The sequence below is a fragment of the Myxocyprinus asiaticus genome, chromosome 26, assembly GCF_019703515.2.
Source record: "Myxocyprinus asiaticus isolate MX2 ecotype Aquarium Trade chromosome 26, UBuf_Myxa_2, whole genome shotgun sequence".
NCBI lineage: Eukaryota > Metazoa > Chordata > Actinopteri > Cypriniformes > Catostomidae > Myxocyprinus > Myxocyprinus asiaticus.
Window position 1 is genome coordinate 13,333,247 of NC_059369.1, and position 17,816 is coordinate 13,351,062.

At 38.0% G+C, this 17,816-nt stretch overlaps 1 protein-coding gene across 5 annotated transcripts in view; it reads left to right on the forward strand.

Annotated features, from left to right (window-relative positions):
- LOC127416961 (N-acetyllactosaminide beta-1,3-N-acetylglucosaminyltransferase 2-like) overlaps positions 1–11,503 on the forward strand; it is a 36,399-nt gene extending 24,896 nt beyond the window's left edge. For 3 of the 5 annotated variants that reach the window (XM_051656610.1, XM_051656612.1, XM_051656611.1), the window contains one exon: positions 7,941–11,503. In XM_051656610.1, the coding sequence (XP_051512570.1) occupies positions 8,209–9,486 (1,278 nt within the window). In that variant the 5' untranslated portion in view covers positions 7,941–8,208 and the 3' untranslated portion in view covers positions 9,487–11,503. Of the gene's footprint in view, positions 1–2,057; positions 2,184–7,940 lie in introns of those variants that run through there. The other 2 variants (XM_051656608.1, XM_051656613.1) reach the window with 2 other exon arrangements.
- Positions 11,504–17,816: the final 6,313 nt, after the last annotated feature.

Consider the following 17,816-nt stretch of genomic DNA (forward strand, 5'->3'; position numbering starts at 1 on the left):
CAATGCAAGTGAATGTCCTCCATTTTTTGGCGGTCCAAAATGCATATTTAGGGTGCATCAAAATAATCCACACGACTCCAGTCGACAAATAAAGTTCTTCTGAACCCAAACGATTGATTATTTTGAGAAACAAAACAATACCTATAAACTTTTTAACTACAAATGTTCGCTTCAGTACATCTCTGTGACATGTGCTCATGAGAGGGATGACGTAAGCTCGTTGGTAAGGTCACGCGTCATGTGGAGTCAGGAAGCGCGTCATTGTATACAAGATAAAGTTGTGCTGTTCAGAAATCAAAACAGTCCAAAACAATTTCAAAACAATATAAAATAAAAAATAAAAACATTTCCAAAAAAAAAAAAACAATGTAAACAATGACGCGCTTCCTGTCTCCTCCACGTGACGCTTGACCTTACCAACGAGCTTACGACATCCCTCTCATGAGTGCACGTCACAGAGATGTACGGACGCGAACATTTGTAGTTAAAAAGTATAAAAGTATTTTGTTTCTAAAAATAGTCAATCGTTTGGGTTTGGGTGATCTGACCATTTGTGATCGGATCATCCAAAAAAAAGTGGGTTCACATTGAATGAGCTCCAAGTCACAACTGCAGCGATGTGAACCAATGACAGGAAAAAGGTGTTTAGTAGTGGTACAAAGTTTTACTGAAATTTTGCACTGGCGAGCTGTTACGACCCACAGAATCTAACTAAAAAACACCATCGTTTTGGCCAGATTTTGTTCTAAATTACGTCACACCCGTTCATTCTTGAAGTATGCCGGGGTCTTGAGGGTCTTCATTTCCATGCTATTATCTTCATGAAATTAGTTGCATCAGGGATTTATCTTTACTACTATTAATAGATTTGTATCAGCTACATGTACTGAAAGTATGTGTGTGCAGTGTGGTTTTTATTGTGGGGGCAGAACACAGCAACATTAAAGACATAGCAAACCAAACCCAAACACAACAGCATCCTGTGTTCTGGGTTAATGTTATTGTGCCATTGTCACTTAAAGGGGTATTTTGCCCAAAAATGGCAAAAAGCACCATAAATGTAGTCCAAATTACTGGTGTGGCATATTCCATGTTTTCTAAAGTCATGCGATAGCTGTTTGACCAGACCAAAACTGAAGTCATTATGTAAGGGATAATGTACATTCATACACATTATCGCTAAATAAAGCCTGACAGGGTGATCAGGTCTTAAATAAATAAAGGGGTTTATTTTGTGATAACAACAGGCTGATTGTACATTATCCCGCTTCTTACAAGGCAACAAACAAAATAAATAAATAGATGGACATACAATATTGACATGCGTTGAAATTATATAATTATATGAGAAAAATGAAATCGCTGAACAGCTGAAATCCATCGTCGATTTGTGTCAGAGTTCTGCTGGAGTTTATTTTGTAATAAATGACTGCTCATTATGCATCTTATTACAAGACTACTTGCCAAATAAATATATAAATGCACATAAAACATTTATTTGAGTTGAAATTATTTTATTAGCTTACTTGTAGAGACTGCACAGTGATCTCAGAAGCAGGAAAGATGACTCGCAAATTCGCAGTACCAATATGAGCGATCTGCAATGTGGATGTGCAGTTGTTACTCTGAGATATCAGACCACTAGATGCCGCCATTGACCAATCAGAATAGAGTATTCCAGAGAGGCGTGTAATAATCACTGATATTCTTCCTCTCCAGCAAGCTGAGAGCATAAGTCAATTCAATATTTCTATAATATTTTTATAGTTTTTGGGGCCTAGATTTTATTTTAGTTATGCCATTTGAACACGAACAAGTGTAATCATTTAGTAAAATTATAATATTCATTTCATTTTAATTATTCCAAACAAAGGCTAAATTTAAAGTTCAGGTTTTTGGTTTTGTGGCCGGACAAGAATTTTCATTTGTGTGCTTTACTACAGTTTATCAGTGTTCAAATAAAAAGTCATTCATTGCAGCCTTATATTTCTGTTCTTGAAAGTTTAAGGAAGACTAAAAGGACACATTTGTCAAGACACTCAGTCAAGGGTGTTAATTGTGAGAACTGCAGTTTCCTTTGATACAATTCAGTTCCTTCACATCTGTGCTGAATTCAGAGAAGTAAAGGTTGGTTGGTCATCTTTTTCTGGGTTTCTGTTCAGTGTCATGAAAAACTACTCAAGGTAAACTATCATATTTCTCTTGAATTGCAAATCATTTAAATGTGAATTGTTACAATTAAGACAAATGGGCAAAAAATGAGAGATGCTTTTAATGCTGCACATTTAGAGCTGTTTATTATTAAGACCTAATGGCTTTTATTAATTCCGTAATTTGATAGTTGTTTTATGCATTTTTATATATTTTTGAGTGTTTAAGCAAGGTCAGATACAGCCTGCATTAGGCCGTGTGTCCACCAAAGCGTTTTTTGCCAGTTCAAAATGCCAGGCATTCTCCTGAAAATGCCCAGCTGGCAGCGTTTGTGAGCCCTTTGGAGGCGCAGCATTTTTTCGCTTTGGTATGATACAGAATATCCGCAGGAGTATTGCAAGTACCTAATTTCACAGATAGTTTGTGTTATCAACAAGTACTGAATGTAAAAATGTCGGCACAAGGAAGTGTACTTGCTCTGGATGAAGGGAAGACTGAAGCATTATTTTTCATATTAATATTGTGGTAGTCATAAACTGTATGAACTGTTTAATAAACTGTCAAAATTAAGTTACTTTATTTAACTGCAAAAGTGAAAAATCTGGAGTGGGTTTATAAAAAACATGTGTACCAATTAAGCCCACATGTGTTCTTAATAAGCCCATGGGGCAGACCTCTGCCTTCCCTATCGAAGGAGGAAGTGGGAACTGGTAAACACTTCACATAGGACTTAAAACAGTTCACTCAGACACAACATACAAAGTGCTATCTAGCACACACGCCGGCAGACACACGCACATCTCCGTGTGACGCTCACTGTTGACCTTCCTGGCCCAATGCAGAATGCACACGTTTGCATGTTGTGTGAAACTCTCTCTCGAACTGGCGTCTCCAGCTGCTCTTTAACCCTCTCCCGGCTGATTGGGGTAATTCAGCGGCAGGCGTCCATCCTCACGGCCCGGACACGCCCTCCTCCTCGTTGCAGCACACTATGCTTTTAAAAAATTTAAATGCTTTACATTTGACTAAATAAACACCTACATTTTGATTATTATTTTAGATTTAGACCTCAAACCAGTAAATGTTTAATTTCTGAATCTGACAGTCCTAATAATTTTTTTTCTGTACCTATTCATTTTTCTCCCTGCAATGAAAATGGATTCAGTATGTAGCGTTGACAAGGAGTTCAGTTTAATGAGGATCAATGGGTTATTTGCTCAGTGGGCTTATTAGGAACTATAGTGGTCAGTGGGAAATAAACCGAAATAATTTAGAGTCAAGGTAAACACATAATATATATATTTTTTTAATGAATAAAAAACACAATGTTTCACATTGTAGAACATGTTTGTTATTGTTTAAACAAATAAAATAATTATTCTGCATTTAAGCAATGAGCAAACAGGCTTTTCAAAGGCACTGTTCTTTATAAGCCCACATGAAAAGAAAGTTATATTTCTGGATTATAATTATAGACAGATCAGTTAAACTTGTTTGTGTTTATCAGCTGTTTTTATTCATTTATTTTCTTGAGCATCACTCAGGCAGTGTCCTGCACTTTTGAAAAATCTTTTGAAAATCCATCTTTTCAAATACTAAGTATTGCTGTTAAATACAAATAAAATAAATATGATCAAGTATCATTTGATTTATTAATCTCTAAATGTGAGATTTTTTTTTACCATTCCTCTCCTGGTTTGTTCATCTGTTTTTGAGGGCAAAACAGAGAAAGTTTGAGCAACTTCCAAACTGGCAGCCATACAGTGGTAGCACATGTTCCCAAATAAAGGCCAAAGTATACTTTGCGCGTTGCGGATCTCTCTGCGCACAGTATGTGTGACGCAAATTGCATCATCAGCACAGCTGCACAGCTTGACCGTGCTGCCTAGATTTTCTTGAGTCGCGCACGTGGTCCTCGGCTGCACGTGTCGTCTGTGCATGCGCTGGCCATTGCCTGTACTAAAAGAGGGTGAATTCCAAATGGAAGTGAGCATCTCTATGCCCAACTCCCTCCAAAGGGCTGAGCCCTTGACGTGGGAACTCTGGAGGGAGCAGGGCACTCACGTCTCATGTATGGCTGTTCGGAACACCCTTGATGATGGGAGTAATGAAAGACACACACTTCCACTTTATCTTCGCCTGAAACGTTACCATGAGGACGCAGCGCAGCCGTTCTAACAAGAATCTCTTATTTATTGCTGTAAATTTGTTGCAAATAAATATAGTTTTTGCAGTAGTTTTTATTTTTTCAAACATTACCTTTTGTGTTTTATTTAAAATTGCTTAGGCTACTGTTGCTGTTATAATAATAATAATAATAATAATAATAATATTAATATATCTGTACATAAATGTATATAAAATACATGAATGAACTTTTCCAGGCGAAAGTTATTTGTTGCATGAGAGGTCTTAATAATAAATAAATAATAATAAACCACAGGGTTTAGACTAGCCAAAAGGAAAAATTAGCCATTTTTGGAGTACCTCTCTGCTTATGGCTGTCTACTATCTTATGTATGAGGATGATTGTAAACTGTGGAGGAGGAGAAGTATCTGTTATAAAAGTGTTATAGTGCTTGCCTGAGTGTTTGAACATGTAATATGTTCCCGAGGACACGCCACCCAGGGTCTCGTGATCATAAATGGTAAAATTACTTCCTCAAAGTGAACATCGCATGTACCCTTTGCTAACGGTGTTGTGCAAGGGCCCTTCGTGGAGGGCTTGAGTTGCCCACTTTCGTTTGAAACACCCCTTCGTATGGTGTCCCCTTTCTGCAGTGCCCTTCAAGGGTGTCACAAAGCAGCGTTGAACGCCCTCCTATTTATTCGCAGTCAGAAAAGTATACTCGGAAAGGCAACACGGTCGACCAGGTGGTCGGCGATCCGGAACATGCAAAAAGTATACCTGGGACTTAACTCAAGAACTAAATATTTTATTGGTTACAAATAAAAAGTAAAATGATACCAACAAATGTGTGCATTTCCTCTGCAACAGCAATTGTTTCTCTTGCTTTGACTTTTTTATATTTCAAAATAAAACAGTAAGTAGGCTTATATTAGGACTGCAACGGTACACAAAATTCACGGTTCGGTACCTCGGTTTTGGGGTCATGGTTCGGTTTCGGTACAGCAAGGAAAACAAAGAATCTTTAAATTATTTATTTTGAAAACACAGTGTCTGATGGGCAACAATTCTTATTCATTCTGTGAATGCTCATTTATACATGACTGCACTATGCATTTTTCTTCAACGAAATTACAATACAAAACTTAAGAGGCTCTTCTATGCACATTGTTTAAAAACATAATTATAAAAGTAAAAAAAGTGCAATTATAATAAGTGTAACAAAATTAAGACATTAGCAGTGCAGATTTCTGTGTCTTTTGCCTTTCAGCTCACCACTTGTACTTATCACTCAATTTTCAGGGGTTTTTTTTCCCCCAGGAAAATCAAAATATCCACTTTATCAGAGGAGAGGGCAGGTCTGTTAGCACTGATAATGTCCCCTGCTGTACAATTACAGCGCGTGCTTGTTTATATAGAGTGGGCACAACAGAATTGCCGAAATGCATTCTTGTAGGAACTTTATAACGGAAACAATCCAGAATGTAACTCCTTTTTCACTCTAAATCTTGACATCCAGCCCATTTGGAGTCTAAGACAGCATGTGGGTGAGTAAATGATAAGAGAATTATAATTTTTGGGTGAGCTATCCCTTTTATGTTTGCTATATCAGAACGAACCAGATAATTTAAAGTGATTAATCTAAACTGCATTTGAGCTTACAGAACAATAAGGTTTTGTTATTTTTAACCCTTATCAAAAGTCTACTTTATACACTGGTGGCCAAAAGTTTGGAGTAATGTACAGACTTAGCTGTTTCGGAAGGAAATTGGTACTTTAATTCACCAAAGTGGCATTCAACTGATCACAAAGTATAGTCAGGACATTACTGATGTAAAAAACAGCACCATCACTATTTGAAAAAAGTCATTTTGATCAAATCTAGACAGGCCCCATTTCTAGCAGCCATCACTCCAACACCTTATCCTTGAGTAATCATGATAAATTGCTAATTTGGTACTAGAAAATCACTTGCCATTATATCAAACACAGTTGAAAGCTATTTGGTTCATTACATGAAGCTTAACATTGTCTTTGTATTTGTTTTTGATTTGCCACAGTATGCAACAGACTGGCATGTCTTAAGGTCAATATTAGGTCAAAAATGGCAAAAAAGAAACAGCTTTCTCTAGAAGCTCATCAGTCAATCATTGTTTTGAGGAATGAAGGCTATACAATGCTTGAAATTGCCAAAAAACTGAAGATTTCATACAAAGGTGTACACTACAGTCTTCAAAGACAAAGGACAACTGGCTCTAACAAAGACAGAAAGAGATGTGGAAGGCCAGATGTGCAACTAAACAAGAGGATAAATACATCAGAGTCTCTAGTTTGAGAAATAGATGCCTCACATGTCCTCAGCTGACAGCTTCATTGAATTCTACTCGCTCAACACCAGTTTCATGTACAACAGAAAAGAGAAGACTGAGGGGTGCAGGCCTTATGGGAAGAATTGCAAAGAAAAAGCCACTTTTGAACAGAAAAACAAAACTAAAAGCTTAGAGTGGGCAAAGAAACAGACATTGGACAACAAATAATTGAAAAAGAGTGTTATGGATCTTAACCCCATTGAGCATTTGTGGGATCAGCTAGACTGTAAGGTGCATGAGAAGTGCCCGACAAGACAGCCACATCTATGGCAAGTGCTACAGGAAGCGTGGGGTGAAATGTCACCATTTTTTTTCAAATTGTAATAGTAATTTTTCACATTATTAATGTTCTGACTATACATTGTGATCAGTTGAATTCCACTTTGGTGAATAAAAGTACCAGTTTCTTTCCATAAGAGCAAAATCTGTATATTATTCCAAACTTTAGGCCGCCAGTGTAAATGTGTTAGGATTTTGACAATAGAAACATAGGGCATTTATACACCTGGCACCTGCATTTGTTTCAGAACCTGGTGCGCTTTCTCCACTTTGGTTCGTTTAGGCATATATGAACACAGCAATCGCACTTGGATCCGCACCTAATCAGTCTGAGAGCACCTCGACGAGGTAGCCTCTGCCCAATTGCGAACTAATTCTGGGCCAGTCAAGTCACGATTAATTCAATAGGAATAATTTTGTAAGTGCATAAACAATAGCAGAAGTGTGATTTTTATTTTTTTTTTATTTTTTATTTTTTATTGCCTATGACATCAACAACAAAAGCCATGGGAAGTGTTTTCTCATCCCTTTTCATAAAGCCTCTTTATTTTGCTATCTTATGTATGCACGAAAATATAGGCTAGATGCTTTTTAATTTTGGAATTTAGCATTGTTGTTTCACTGCTGTCCACGACCCTATCAAAACAGACCTGTGACCCATTTTTGGGATGTAATCCATCAGTTGAGGACCACTAATGATTTTGGGTTTCTTAACTTAGGCTTATTAAAGTTAGTGAGTATTAAAGCAAAGCTTACAATACTTCTATTTTTTCCACTTGCCTCCACATAAACCCACAAACCAGGGACTTGTGAGAGGTCTGTTATATCTTTGACACCAAAACTGTTACTGTTTAAGACGACTTGCATTGTACATAAAGTGCAGTCACATGAGGCTTCAGACTACTTTAAGTTGGCATCTAAACTGTTTTTAGTCCTCAATATGTGCCATTACAGAAATTGTCATTGTCATGTTCCAATGATCTCACTAGAATTTTTTTCTTTGTGTCTTCTAGGCGTAATTTGAAGACCCTGAATTCAATTTGGAGTTCTTTTTCTTTAAAAAATATGCAAATAATTGTGTAACAGGATGTGTTGGTCTTGACTATAAAAAAAACAACGTAACATCAGCACACACTGATCCCCAAGGACAAACAGAGACTGTGGGTGGTGCTTCAACACAAGTTCGTTCTGTTGTGTGAACCCACTACCATTTCCTGTACAGGCCAACATCCTTTCTTGTTTTTCAAGTGTGAGCTACTTTTAACACAGAGTTGCTTTAAAATGAGAATAAAGTATATAATGTTCTTTCTCATAGCATTTGTTAGCAGCCTTTGCCTTGTCATATTCTATTCCAAGCTAAAGGATGTGGCGCATTCTCAAAGAGACTTGACTGAAATTCCTTTAGTGACAATAGCCATCCTTCGAAAACCCACCGCTATTGTGATTACACCAGTCAGAAAGAAATTCAACATCGTTTCACCAAATAAACTCTCACCACTCACTATTTCCGAGAGCTTCAGAAATGACATTCCAAAAAATGGTGCATTCTGGAACAGAAAACTTAATTCTCTCCTCAGGCATTATGATGTAGCTGAAAATCAAACACGTGAGGACCCCCGTAGCAGGTTTCGCTGTCAGCCTGAGAATTTTGATATACTGCAAACAAACATTCAGGATGTTAAGTCATACCCGCTGCTCTATGGGGATTTCCTAAAAGGCATGGAATGTCGAGATCCACAGATTCTTATCGATCAGCCTGGCAAGTGTGCTTTGGAGAAGGAAGAGGATCAGATTTTCCTTCTCTTTGCAATCAAATCCACCCCAAAGCACTTTGAGAGGCGTGAAGCCATTCGAGAGACCTGGGGAAGAGAAGGGTCATATGATAATGGAGTGCAGGTGCGAACGGTCTTTCTGTTGGGTCGATCATCTGCGGATGATCCCAATCTGGATAAACTGGTTTCATTGGAGGCTCAGCAGTTTCAAGACCTTCTCGTTTGGGATTTACAGGACTCCTTTTTCAACCTGACTCTCAAGGAGCACGTGTTCTTCAAATGGATGCTTGATCGTTGTCCTTACATATCTTTTGTTTTTAAGGGCGATGATGATGTTTTTGTCAACACTCAAGCAATACTTAATCATTTGCAATCACTAGACCCCGCACAGGCCTCATCATTGTACACCGGGCAAATCATTGAACAAGCCAGCCCCTTACGAGACCCTAAAATAAAATATTATGTTCCTCAATCATTCTATGAAGGTCCTTACCCTCCTTATGCTGCTGGTGGTGGTTTTCTCTTTTCTGGAAACCTAATCCCATCTCTTTACCATGTTTCCTTCTACATACCCTTCTTCCCTATTGATGACGTCTACACAGGGATGTGCTTCAAAGCACTTGGAATCAGTCCAGTGAAACATAATGGCTTCAGGACATTTGACATTCGGGAACAAGATCGAGAGAATGCATGTGTACACCAAGACTTGCTTCTGGTGCACCAGCGCAACCCTCAGCAGACCATGAGACTGTGGAGGAATATGCACAGCTCTATGCTGGCCTGCTGAAAATTCATTGGTAGTCTGCCACTCACAGTTAGTACACTCTAAACAGATGATTGATTTCAGCTGTTGTGTTTAAAGTCAATTCTGAAAAACCTTTGAGACCCGTTGTCAAGAATAAGCTGGTCAAAGCCTGTTACTGGGTCAAAGATGGAGTCTAGTCCTGGTTTAAGTTTTTAATGTAATTCTAGTCCAGGTTTTGGAATTTTGAGTGGGGTTTTGTGAGGTCTATGGATGAAAGCTTTTTGGGGGATTATTTCCTGCTGGGTGGAGGTGACTTTGCTGTATTACTTTTAAAGTTTGTACTTGAGAGAAAATAAAAGAAAACCTTTGATCTAATGCAATGTTATCAGCATGATGTTAACCACTAGCATTTATGTTTCAGTGCAACAGTACAACTTGACCCTTTACAGGTTACCTTAGACAGGCCAATCTCATAAATTACTGTGGTGATATTTTTATGGTTTATGACATGTATCGCGGCAGTTCCAGAGGTAAAATGTCCACTAAGGGGCGCTAAAAATGAGTTAAATTCTCTCCCGAACAGATTAGGTTTGTAAGGTTAATTTTCTATTGAGTTTTAAATCAATGAAACCTTCCTCGCTACCATAACCTGAAACTTAAACCTAACCGATATTGTCATAAAAAGCAAATGTGAGATGAAAACCTCAATTGCTGAAGAAAATGCTTTTTTTTATTTATTTTTTTATGGTGCTTCTATGACACTTTCGTCTCACATGTCGACTTGCATGCTCTTCAGGACTCGTACACTGATGCTTTGCATCACAAGTGCAACTAGGGGTACACCTATTCTTTCAATTGCCGCACTCACGAAATCACACACACGAAGCATGATACTGCGGCCACTGGAAGGTGAGTTATTGGCAAATAAAGCATTTGCAAATGTACATTTTCAGACATGCTGTAATTTAGATGAATATGCCAGTTTGTGTTAAAATGTATATGAATTACATGTGTATGAATATTAAGGTGCTCAGTAGTAATTCTGACTTGATGTACGGTTAGACACGGAAAGAACAAAGGTGCTGCAAACAGATGTACAAATTAATTAAACAACAAATAAAGAAGCAAATGCATATCTGAGTATATGTGATGTTGCATCAGTCTCTGCAGTTAGACGGTCTGTGGAGTGATAGAGAACGTTTGAGCAATTTATGCGTGCTTTCAGTTTCGCTTTCAAACATGCGGCTGTGTTCCACTTCAAATTTTAAGCCCCTTTCCTCGCTAACTTCTATCCATCTCATGTACTTGGATGTACTTGGATGTACTGCTTACGTTGCGTGAGTGCCCACTACTGGTGGAACCCGTGCAGTGGGTTGAAATAGAATGGCCTAAACACTTGATCACTTGAAGCTCATTATCGCTCTTGCAATGAGACCAATGTTTTTTGGAGGAATTATTTGATGATTTTTGCACCTGAGAAAACCACATCTTCAGAGATTGATGCAATCACAGATTCAGGTAAAGTTTAGTTGTATTTTAAGAGGCTTATGTGTAAATCGTGGCATGTATAACTTTTTTTTTATTAACTTTTTATTCAAATTAATTTTTAGAAATGATTAAACAAGTTTTACCCAAACGAAAAAGGTAATATTGCATTTAATACATTGGATATGAACTGCTTAATTGACCTAACTTAACATACAGCTGTAAGCGGCTAGCCATTATCATTCACTAGAGTTGTGTAGGGTGGGGGAAGGTGAAGCGTGATCTGCTGTTACGTCCGAATCCAATTGGATTGTGGGATATGGAGCTGCCTGAAACATACATCAGCGTTGGCTTGTTCCCTCGGTCAAAATCAAGGGGTTTAGAGTAAGGTGACCAGATTTCTGAAATGAAAAATGTGGACATTTCTAGTTCAGTGGTAAATATGTAATTGAAATTTTGCATGTTACTCATCTATTAATTAAAAAAGGGGGACAATTCGGATGTTATGTATTTTGACCATGGTAAATGTAGTAATCATGGTATACCATACACTGTTGAATATGTCTCAATAAAATTCCGATACGCAGGTAAAGTTGATCGTATTTAATTGTTTTCTGTTACATATGAGTTCATTCTTTTCTACACTGTATACAGTAGATGACATTGTGGCATAAAAGTGAACTTAAACATATATAAACAATGATTGAATATAGGAACTATAGGTGCTTAGGGAAGTTAGCGGGTGGATGTTTTAAGTGAAGTGGAACGCAGCCAGCCATCCCTCCAGGTGCTCTCAATATCTCTTCAGTCACTTATCCAAGCGCTATACTGTGGGAACCCTGATTTATATTTGGTAGCCTGTATCATGTTTGTCACAGTACCACTAATTACAGTTTAACCTTCAATAATGGCACCATGTTTTCATGCAGTTGCTTAATAATTAGTGAGTTATATTACAAGAAAATGCCAAAGACTGTAAACAAATCACAGATATTAATGATTTCTCACTAAAGCGGTTTTGGAGCTTTTAATAGACATATTTCTCTTATTTTTGAATGTATCTCTGCTGTGTACGATGCTCTCATGGTGTAAAAGTGTTTAGGCTAGATGTCATTAGAAAGCATTGTATATGGAATAGGGTGAAAAGTATGACTGATAGTATACTGGTTACTCGTGATTTGTGAAAAAAGTCGTTGTTGTAGCGCCTCTAGTGTTCAGTTCTCGAAGGAAACTGCTGTGATTCGTAAAATGAGCCAATTTTGCAAAAATGTAGAAACGTTATTCTATACTAGTAGTTCACTTCAAAACGAAAATGATCATTATTTACACACTCAAACCAAATGTTCCAAACCTGTATGCTGCTGTTTTTTTTTCTTTAGAACACAATCTTTGAAGTATCTTTTCATTTAATCTTTTTTAATGTATTATTAACAAATCTTCCCTTTTCTTTAATACTGCATAGTGACACCATAAAAGTGCGATGTAATGAAACCATACGATAGCCTTGTGTGACAAACAGACCAAAATTAAGTAATTATGTAAGTTATAGTGTACAGTCAGCCAGTCGTTATTGCAAATGAAATGTTTTTGAATCACCCTAAATAGGTTTCTTTTGCAAAAAAGAAATGGGTTTCTTTTTTCTCTAGAAAAAAAAATTCCATCTCAGGTTTGCGTCGGTGTTCTGCGAAAACGGCCACCTGACTGCCCGTTATCCAGCTGTGGCAAGGAGGAGGGCCGGGCCGTGATGACGCATGCCTGGCCCCTAATCAGGCTAATCAAGCCCACGAGAGGGATACAGGCGGCCGGAGGCGGCAGTACGGGAAGCTTGACCTTAAGGCAAAACTCCACACTTTGGGGCATGTAACGGGGTAAAAGGGAAAGGAGGCGGCGAGAACCGGCTTGACAATATAAATAATCATTTAATGATAAATTAAAACATAAAGACAAAACAAACACAAACGCATACAGGGCAGCTGCCTGTAGCTCTCTCTCTCCCGAACTGCCGCCTCAGGCCACCTTTATCCCTCTCATGGGCTTGATTAGCCTAATTGGGGCCAGGCATGTGTCATCACGGCCACACCAGCTTATTACAAGACTACTTGCCAAATAAATAAATGGACATGAGATATTAATTTGAGTTGCATTATTTTATTACCTTGTTGATATCACACAATGATACATTATGTTGGAAATATGACTCACAAACCTGGATGACTGATCACTTAATACTGTGATGTGCGGTTGTTATCGAGAAATATCAGACTATCGCTAGATGATGCTTTTGACCAATCAGTATCGAGTACCACTGAGACCTGTGTATTTTTTCTATTTTGTATTTTTTATCCCTTTTTCTCCCAATTTGGAATGCCCAATTCCCACTACTTAGTGGGTCCTTGTGGTGGCATGGTTACCTCAATCCGGGTAGCGGAGGACAAGTCTCAGTTGCCTCTGCTTCTGAGACTGTCAATCCGTGCATCTTATCATGTGGCTCGTTGTGCATGACTCCGTGGAGACTCCCAGCACGTGGAGGCTCATGCTACTCTCCGCGATCCACGCACATCTTGTGCACTCAAAAGTTAAACATGCACTGATATTATGCTCTCAAAAATTAGGAACCTACATTGGTCTAACCATCAACTAAAGTGGCATGAATGAGCAAGTACCGGTGTGTCCTACATTCTTTGCTTTTCTCCAAGAATTATGTGATTGTTCTGGTATTTAAATCTCTTTGTTCAATACATTCTCATACCTTCACGTTGTTCCAAACAAGTATGACTTTAGTTCTTCCAAGGAACACAAAAGGATAAACTAGGAAGAATGTTAACCTTAGCCACCTTTCAAATTTATGCATCTTTTTCCGTAAAATGTAAGTGAATGGTGGCTGAGGCCAACATTTTTTGCCTAACGTCTCCTTAAGTGTGCCACTGATAAGGGAAAAGTTGAACTTTATCTTTGAAGGAATATTCTGGGTTCAATCAAAGTTAAGCTCAGTCGACAGAATATGTGTGTAAGGACACGCCAACTCAGGAGCTTGAGATGAACCCAGATGCAGGAGTTTATTACACTGGACACAGGAAAAGCAGGTAAGCAAGTGAGGTATGTATTCAGGTAAGTTACAAAGTCTCTGAACAGTCTTTGATTATACACTGAACCAAGGCAGAAGGCACAGATCCATAAACGGTTAATTCCAAATCAACACGTGCCCAAACAGGCAGGGTTGGGAGGGTTACTTTTGAAATTTATTCCACTACAGATTACATGCTGTAAAATGTAATTTGTAACGTATTCCGTTAGATTACTCAAGGTCAGTAACGTATTCTAAATACTTTGGATTACTCCTTCAGCACTGGTAGATTTATTCACTTGTTTTGACTATAAAAACTCTGCCAGTACAGTAAGACAAAATACACATTAAAAATACATTCTCTGAAAAACCTAAATATCTTATGCAGTTTTGTTTCTAAAACAAGATAAATCAAATTGATCTTGTTTTAAGGATTTTTAGATATTTTTAAAGGAAAACAATACAAAACTTATCAAGAATATGATTTTTGCCCTAATATCAAAGGTCTTACTAGAAAAAAATTAATTAAGATCCAACGTGAATTTCCTTGATAACAAAATATGATCATGCCTGGTAACGTGCATGTAAAATGGATAGAAATAGCATTTTAGCTTAGCATAAAGCTGACAATTTACACAAGGTTTATTTCTATTTCTTCTGCTCCAAACTTACTTCAAACTTACTTCTCTGTCTGCTCGTATGAATGTAACACATCATAAGAAAGTGTTTCACCGCTGTTCAAATGCACTTTTATATGTATAAATGTTTTCCACCTGAAAGGACTAAATATTAAATGAAACAAATGACAATAAAATGAAAAGTAATCTCTTCATTAATCAAAATACTTTTTGAATGTAACTGTATTCTAATTACCAATGATTTAAATTGTTACTGTAGTCGAATACAGTTACTTATATTTTGTATTTTAAATACGTAATCATGTTACATGTATACTTAAACAGGTAACTTAAACTTCAGACAGGGTCACAGGTGTCACTTTCATAAACAGAGGAGCATGTTTGCATAACGAGACAGTATTTTCAGAGTTCTCAAAGTCACATTTCCAGTACATTCCGAGAGGTTCGTAGTATAACAGGCAAGTTTCAAATGGATAAGTAGATATGCCGTAAACTCAGGTATAACAAAGTCACTTACCTTGTACGTCTGGAGCAGATCGTTGACAATCAGGTAAGGTTAGCACAGGTGAGTAGAAATGCCATATTCTCAGAGTCACTTATCTTGTATGTCCAGAACAGATAGTTGACAAACAGTTGGGGGATGTTGCAAGCCGCTGGCACCCCTCATGATAATATTGGGAGGAGACTTTAATCTATGGACTCAGTCCTTGATCACAGTGAAGCAAAAGTGTGTAAACCCCCTAGAGCAACATTGATGCTTCAAAGGATGTGTAAAAATCTTGGTCTTAAAGATATTTGGAGACTTTTGAAACCATCTGGTTGGGACTATACATTTTTTTTCATCAGTCCATAAGATTGATTCTAGAATAGATAGATATATATATATAAGTCCCTCATTTCATCTGTTGTGGATTGCTCAATTGGAAATATCTTAGTCTCATATCACACCCTGGTGAGTTTAGAGATTTTGCCACATACGGAGAAAAATAAATCATATAGTTGCCGCTTTATGTATCCCTTTTGCAAAATCCTGATTTCCAACAAATGTTAAAGACTGAAATCAATGTTTATATGGAGACAAACTGGTCCTCAGTATTTTCTGTGGCCGTGGCATGGGAGGCACTTAAGGCAGTTCATAGGGGCCGGATCATACAGTATGCCTCATTCATCAAAAAATCCAAAGCACGAGAACTCATGGAGTTGGAAGGGAATATTAAAAGTGCAGAGGCAGAGCTGAAGCGCCGAATGTCATCTGATGGCCTCAGAGCATTGACCAGATTGAAATACAGATATAATACTGTTTTGTAACGGAAAGTGGAGTTTTGGTTATTCAGGGCAAGACAGTCATACTTTGAGTTGGGGGACAAAGCAATGAAACATTTGGCTAGATATATAAAGCAGAGAGAGTCTTTTTCTACCATTCCCTCAGTGAAATCTGCTGGTGGTGAAATTTTTACCTCATCCACTGATATTAATAATGCCTTTAAAGAGTTCTATCTTGATCTCCATAGTTCCACGTCTTCGTCTACTGATGAAGATATTAGAAAATTTGTGGAACCATTTGAACTCCCTAAATTGACGACTGAGCAAAAACATTCTCTTGATTCTGAGATAACCTTGGAGGAGATTGATGAGGTAATTAAGGCCTTACCTACAGGCAAAGCACCAGGGACAGATGGTTTTGCCCCTGAATATTTTAGATCTTATGCTACAGAATTGGCTCCACTTTTGTTAGATGTTTATACCGAATCATTAAAGAATGGAAAGCTTCCCCCAACCATGACACAAGCCCGGATCAGTCTGATTCTTAAAAAGGACAAAGATCCAAGCAAGTGTAAAAGTTACCACCCGATTTCCCTGATCCAGCTAGATGTAAAAATTTTGGCTAACCAATTAAGTAAAGTTATGACATCTCTTATACATATAGATCAGGTGGGGTTTATTCGAGGCCGCAGCTCTTCTGACAACATCAGGCGTCTCATCAATATCATGTGGTCAGTAGCGAATGATCAGTCTCCAGTCGCTGCCATCTCACTTGATGCCGAATAGGTGTTTTATATGGTAGAATTGGTTTATCTTTTTAAGATTTTGGAAATGTATGGGTTCGGGAGTACATTTATTGGTTGGATTAAGTTACTTTATAGACACCCTGTAGCAGCGGTACAAACAAATGGATTAATTTCAGATTATTTTACTCTGAATAGGGGCACTCGGCAGGGTTGTCCTCTTTCCCCATTATTGTTCTGTCTTGCCCTGGAACCATTAGCAGCCACGATAAAAAAGAAGGACGATTTTCCAGGGGTGATGGCGGGAGGTGTGGCGCATAATCTTCTGCTTTACGCAGATGATATTTTATTATTTGTCTCTGAACCTACTAGATCTATGCCTTGCCTCTACAGAATTATTCATTCCTTTTCCAAGTTCTCAGGATACAAAGTCAATTAGTCTAAATCTGAAGCTTTGGCTCTGACAGCGTACTCTCCAGTAACGGCCTTCCAGCCGTGCACCTTCCAGTGGCCCAAACAGGGCATTGAGTATTTGGGTATTTTATTCCCAGCAAATTTGTCTGATTTAGTAAGTTCATTTTGACCCTTTAATAAAAAGGTTTTAGAGTGATGTGGACAGGTGGGCTTCATTACATTTATCGATGATTGGGAAGGTTAATGTTATTAAAATTAACTGCATTCCAAAATTCAACTACCTGCTACAGTCACTCCCTATAGATGTCTCTCTCTCTTATTTCAAGCAATTTGATAGCATAGCGAAGTCCTTCATTTGAAATGGTAAACATCCCAGGCTACATTTCAGCAAATTACATAGGCCGATTGACAAAGGTGGGCTAGGCCTACCCAAGATTTTGTTTTATTATTATATGTTTGGTCCCAGACATTTGGCTCATTGGTCGCTTCCACCTGAAAGAGCCCCTCCCTGGTTTTCTATTGAACAGGAAGTCCTTGCCCCTATTTTGCTATTGCAAAGCCTTTCTATCAAACTAACTGTCACACCCAGTTATTTCACATTTGCACGTGATTTGGACAAGAGTGGCCAGAGTATTTAATTCGGACATTTATTTAAATGTTGCCTCAAGCATATGGCTGAACCCCAAATTATGCATCACCAAGTCCCCTTTCTGTTGGTCAGAGTGGATTGTGAGGGGTTTTACTACACTCTGCGACCTGTATGAG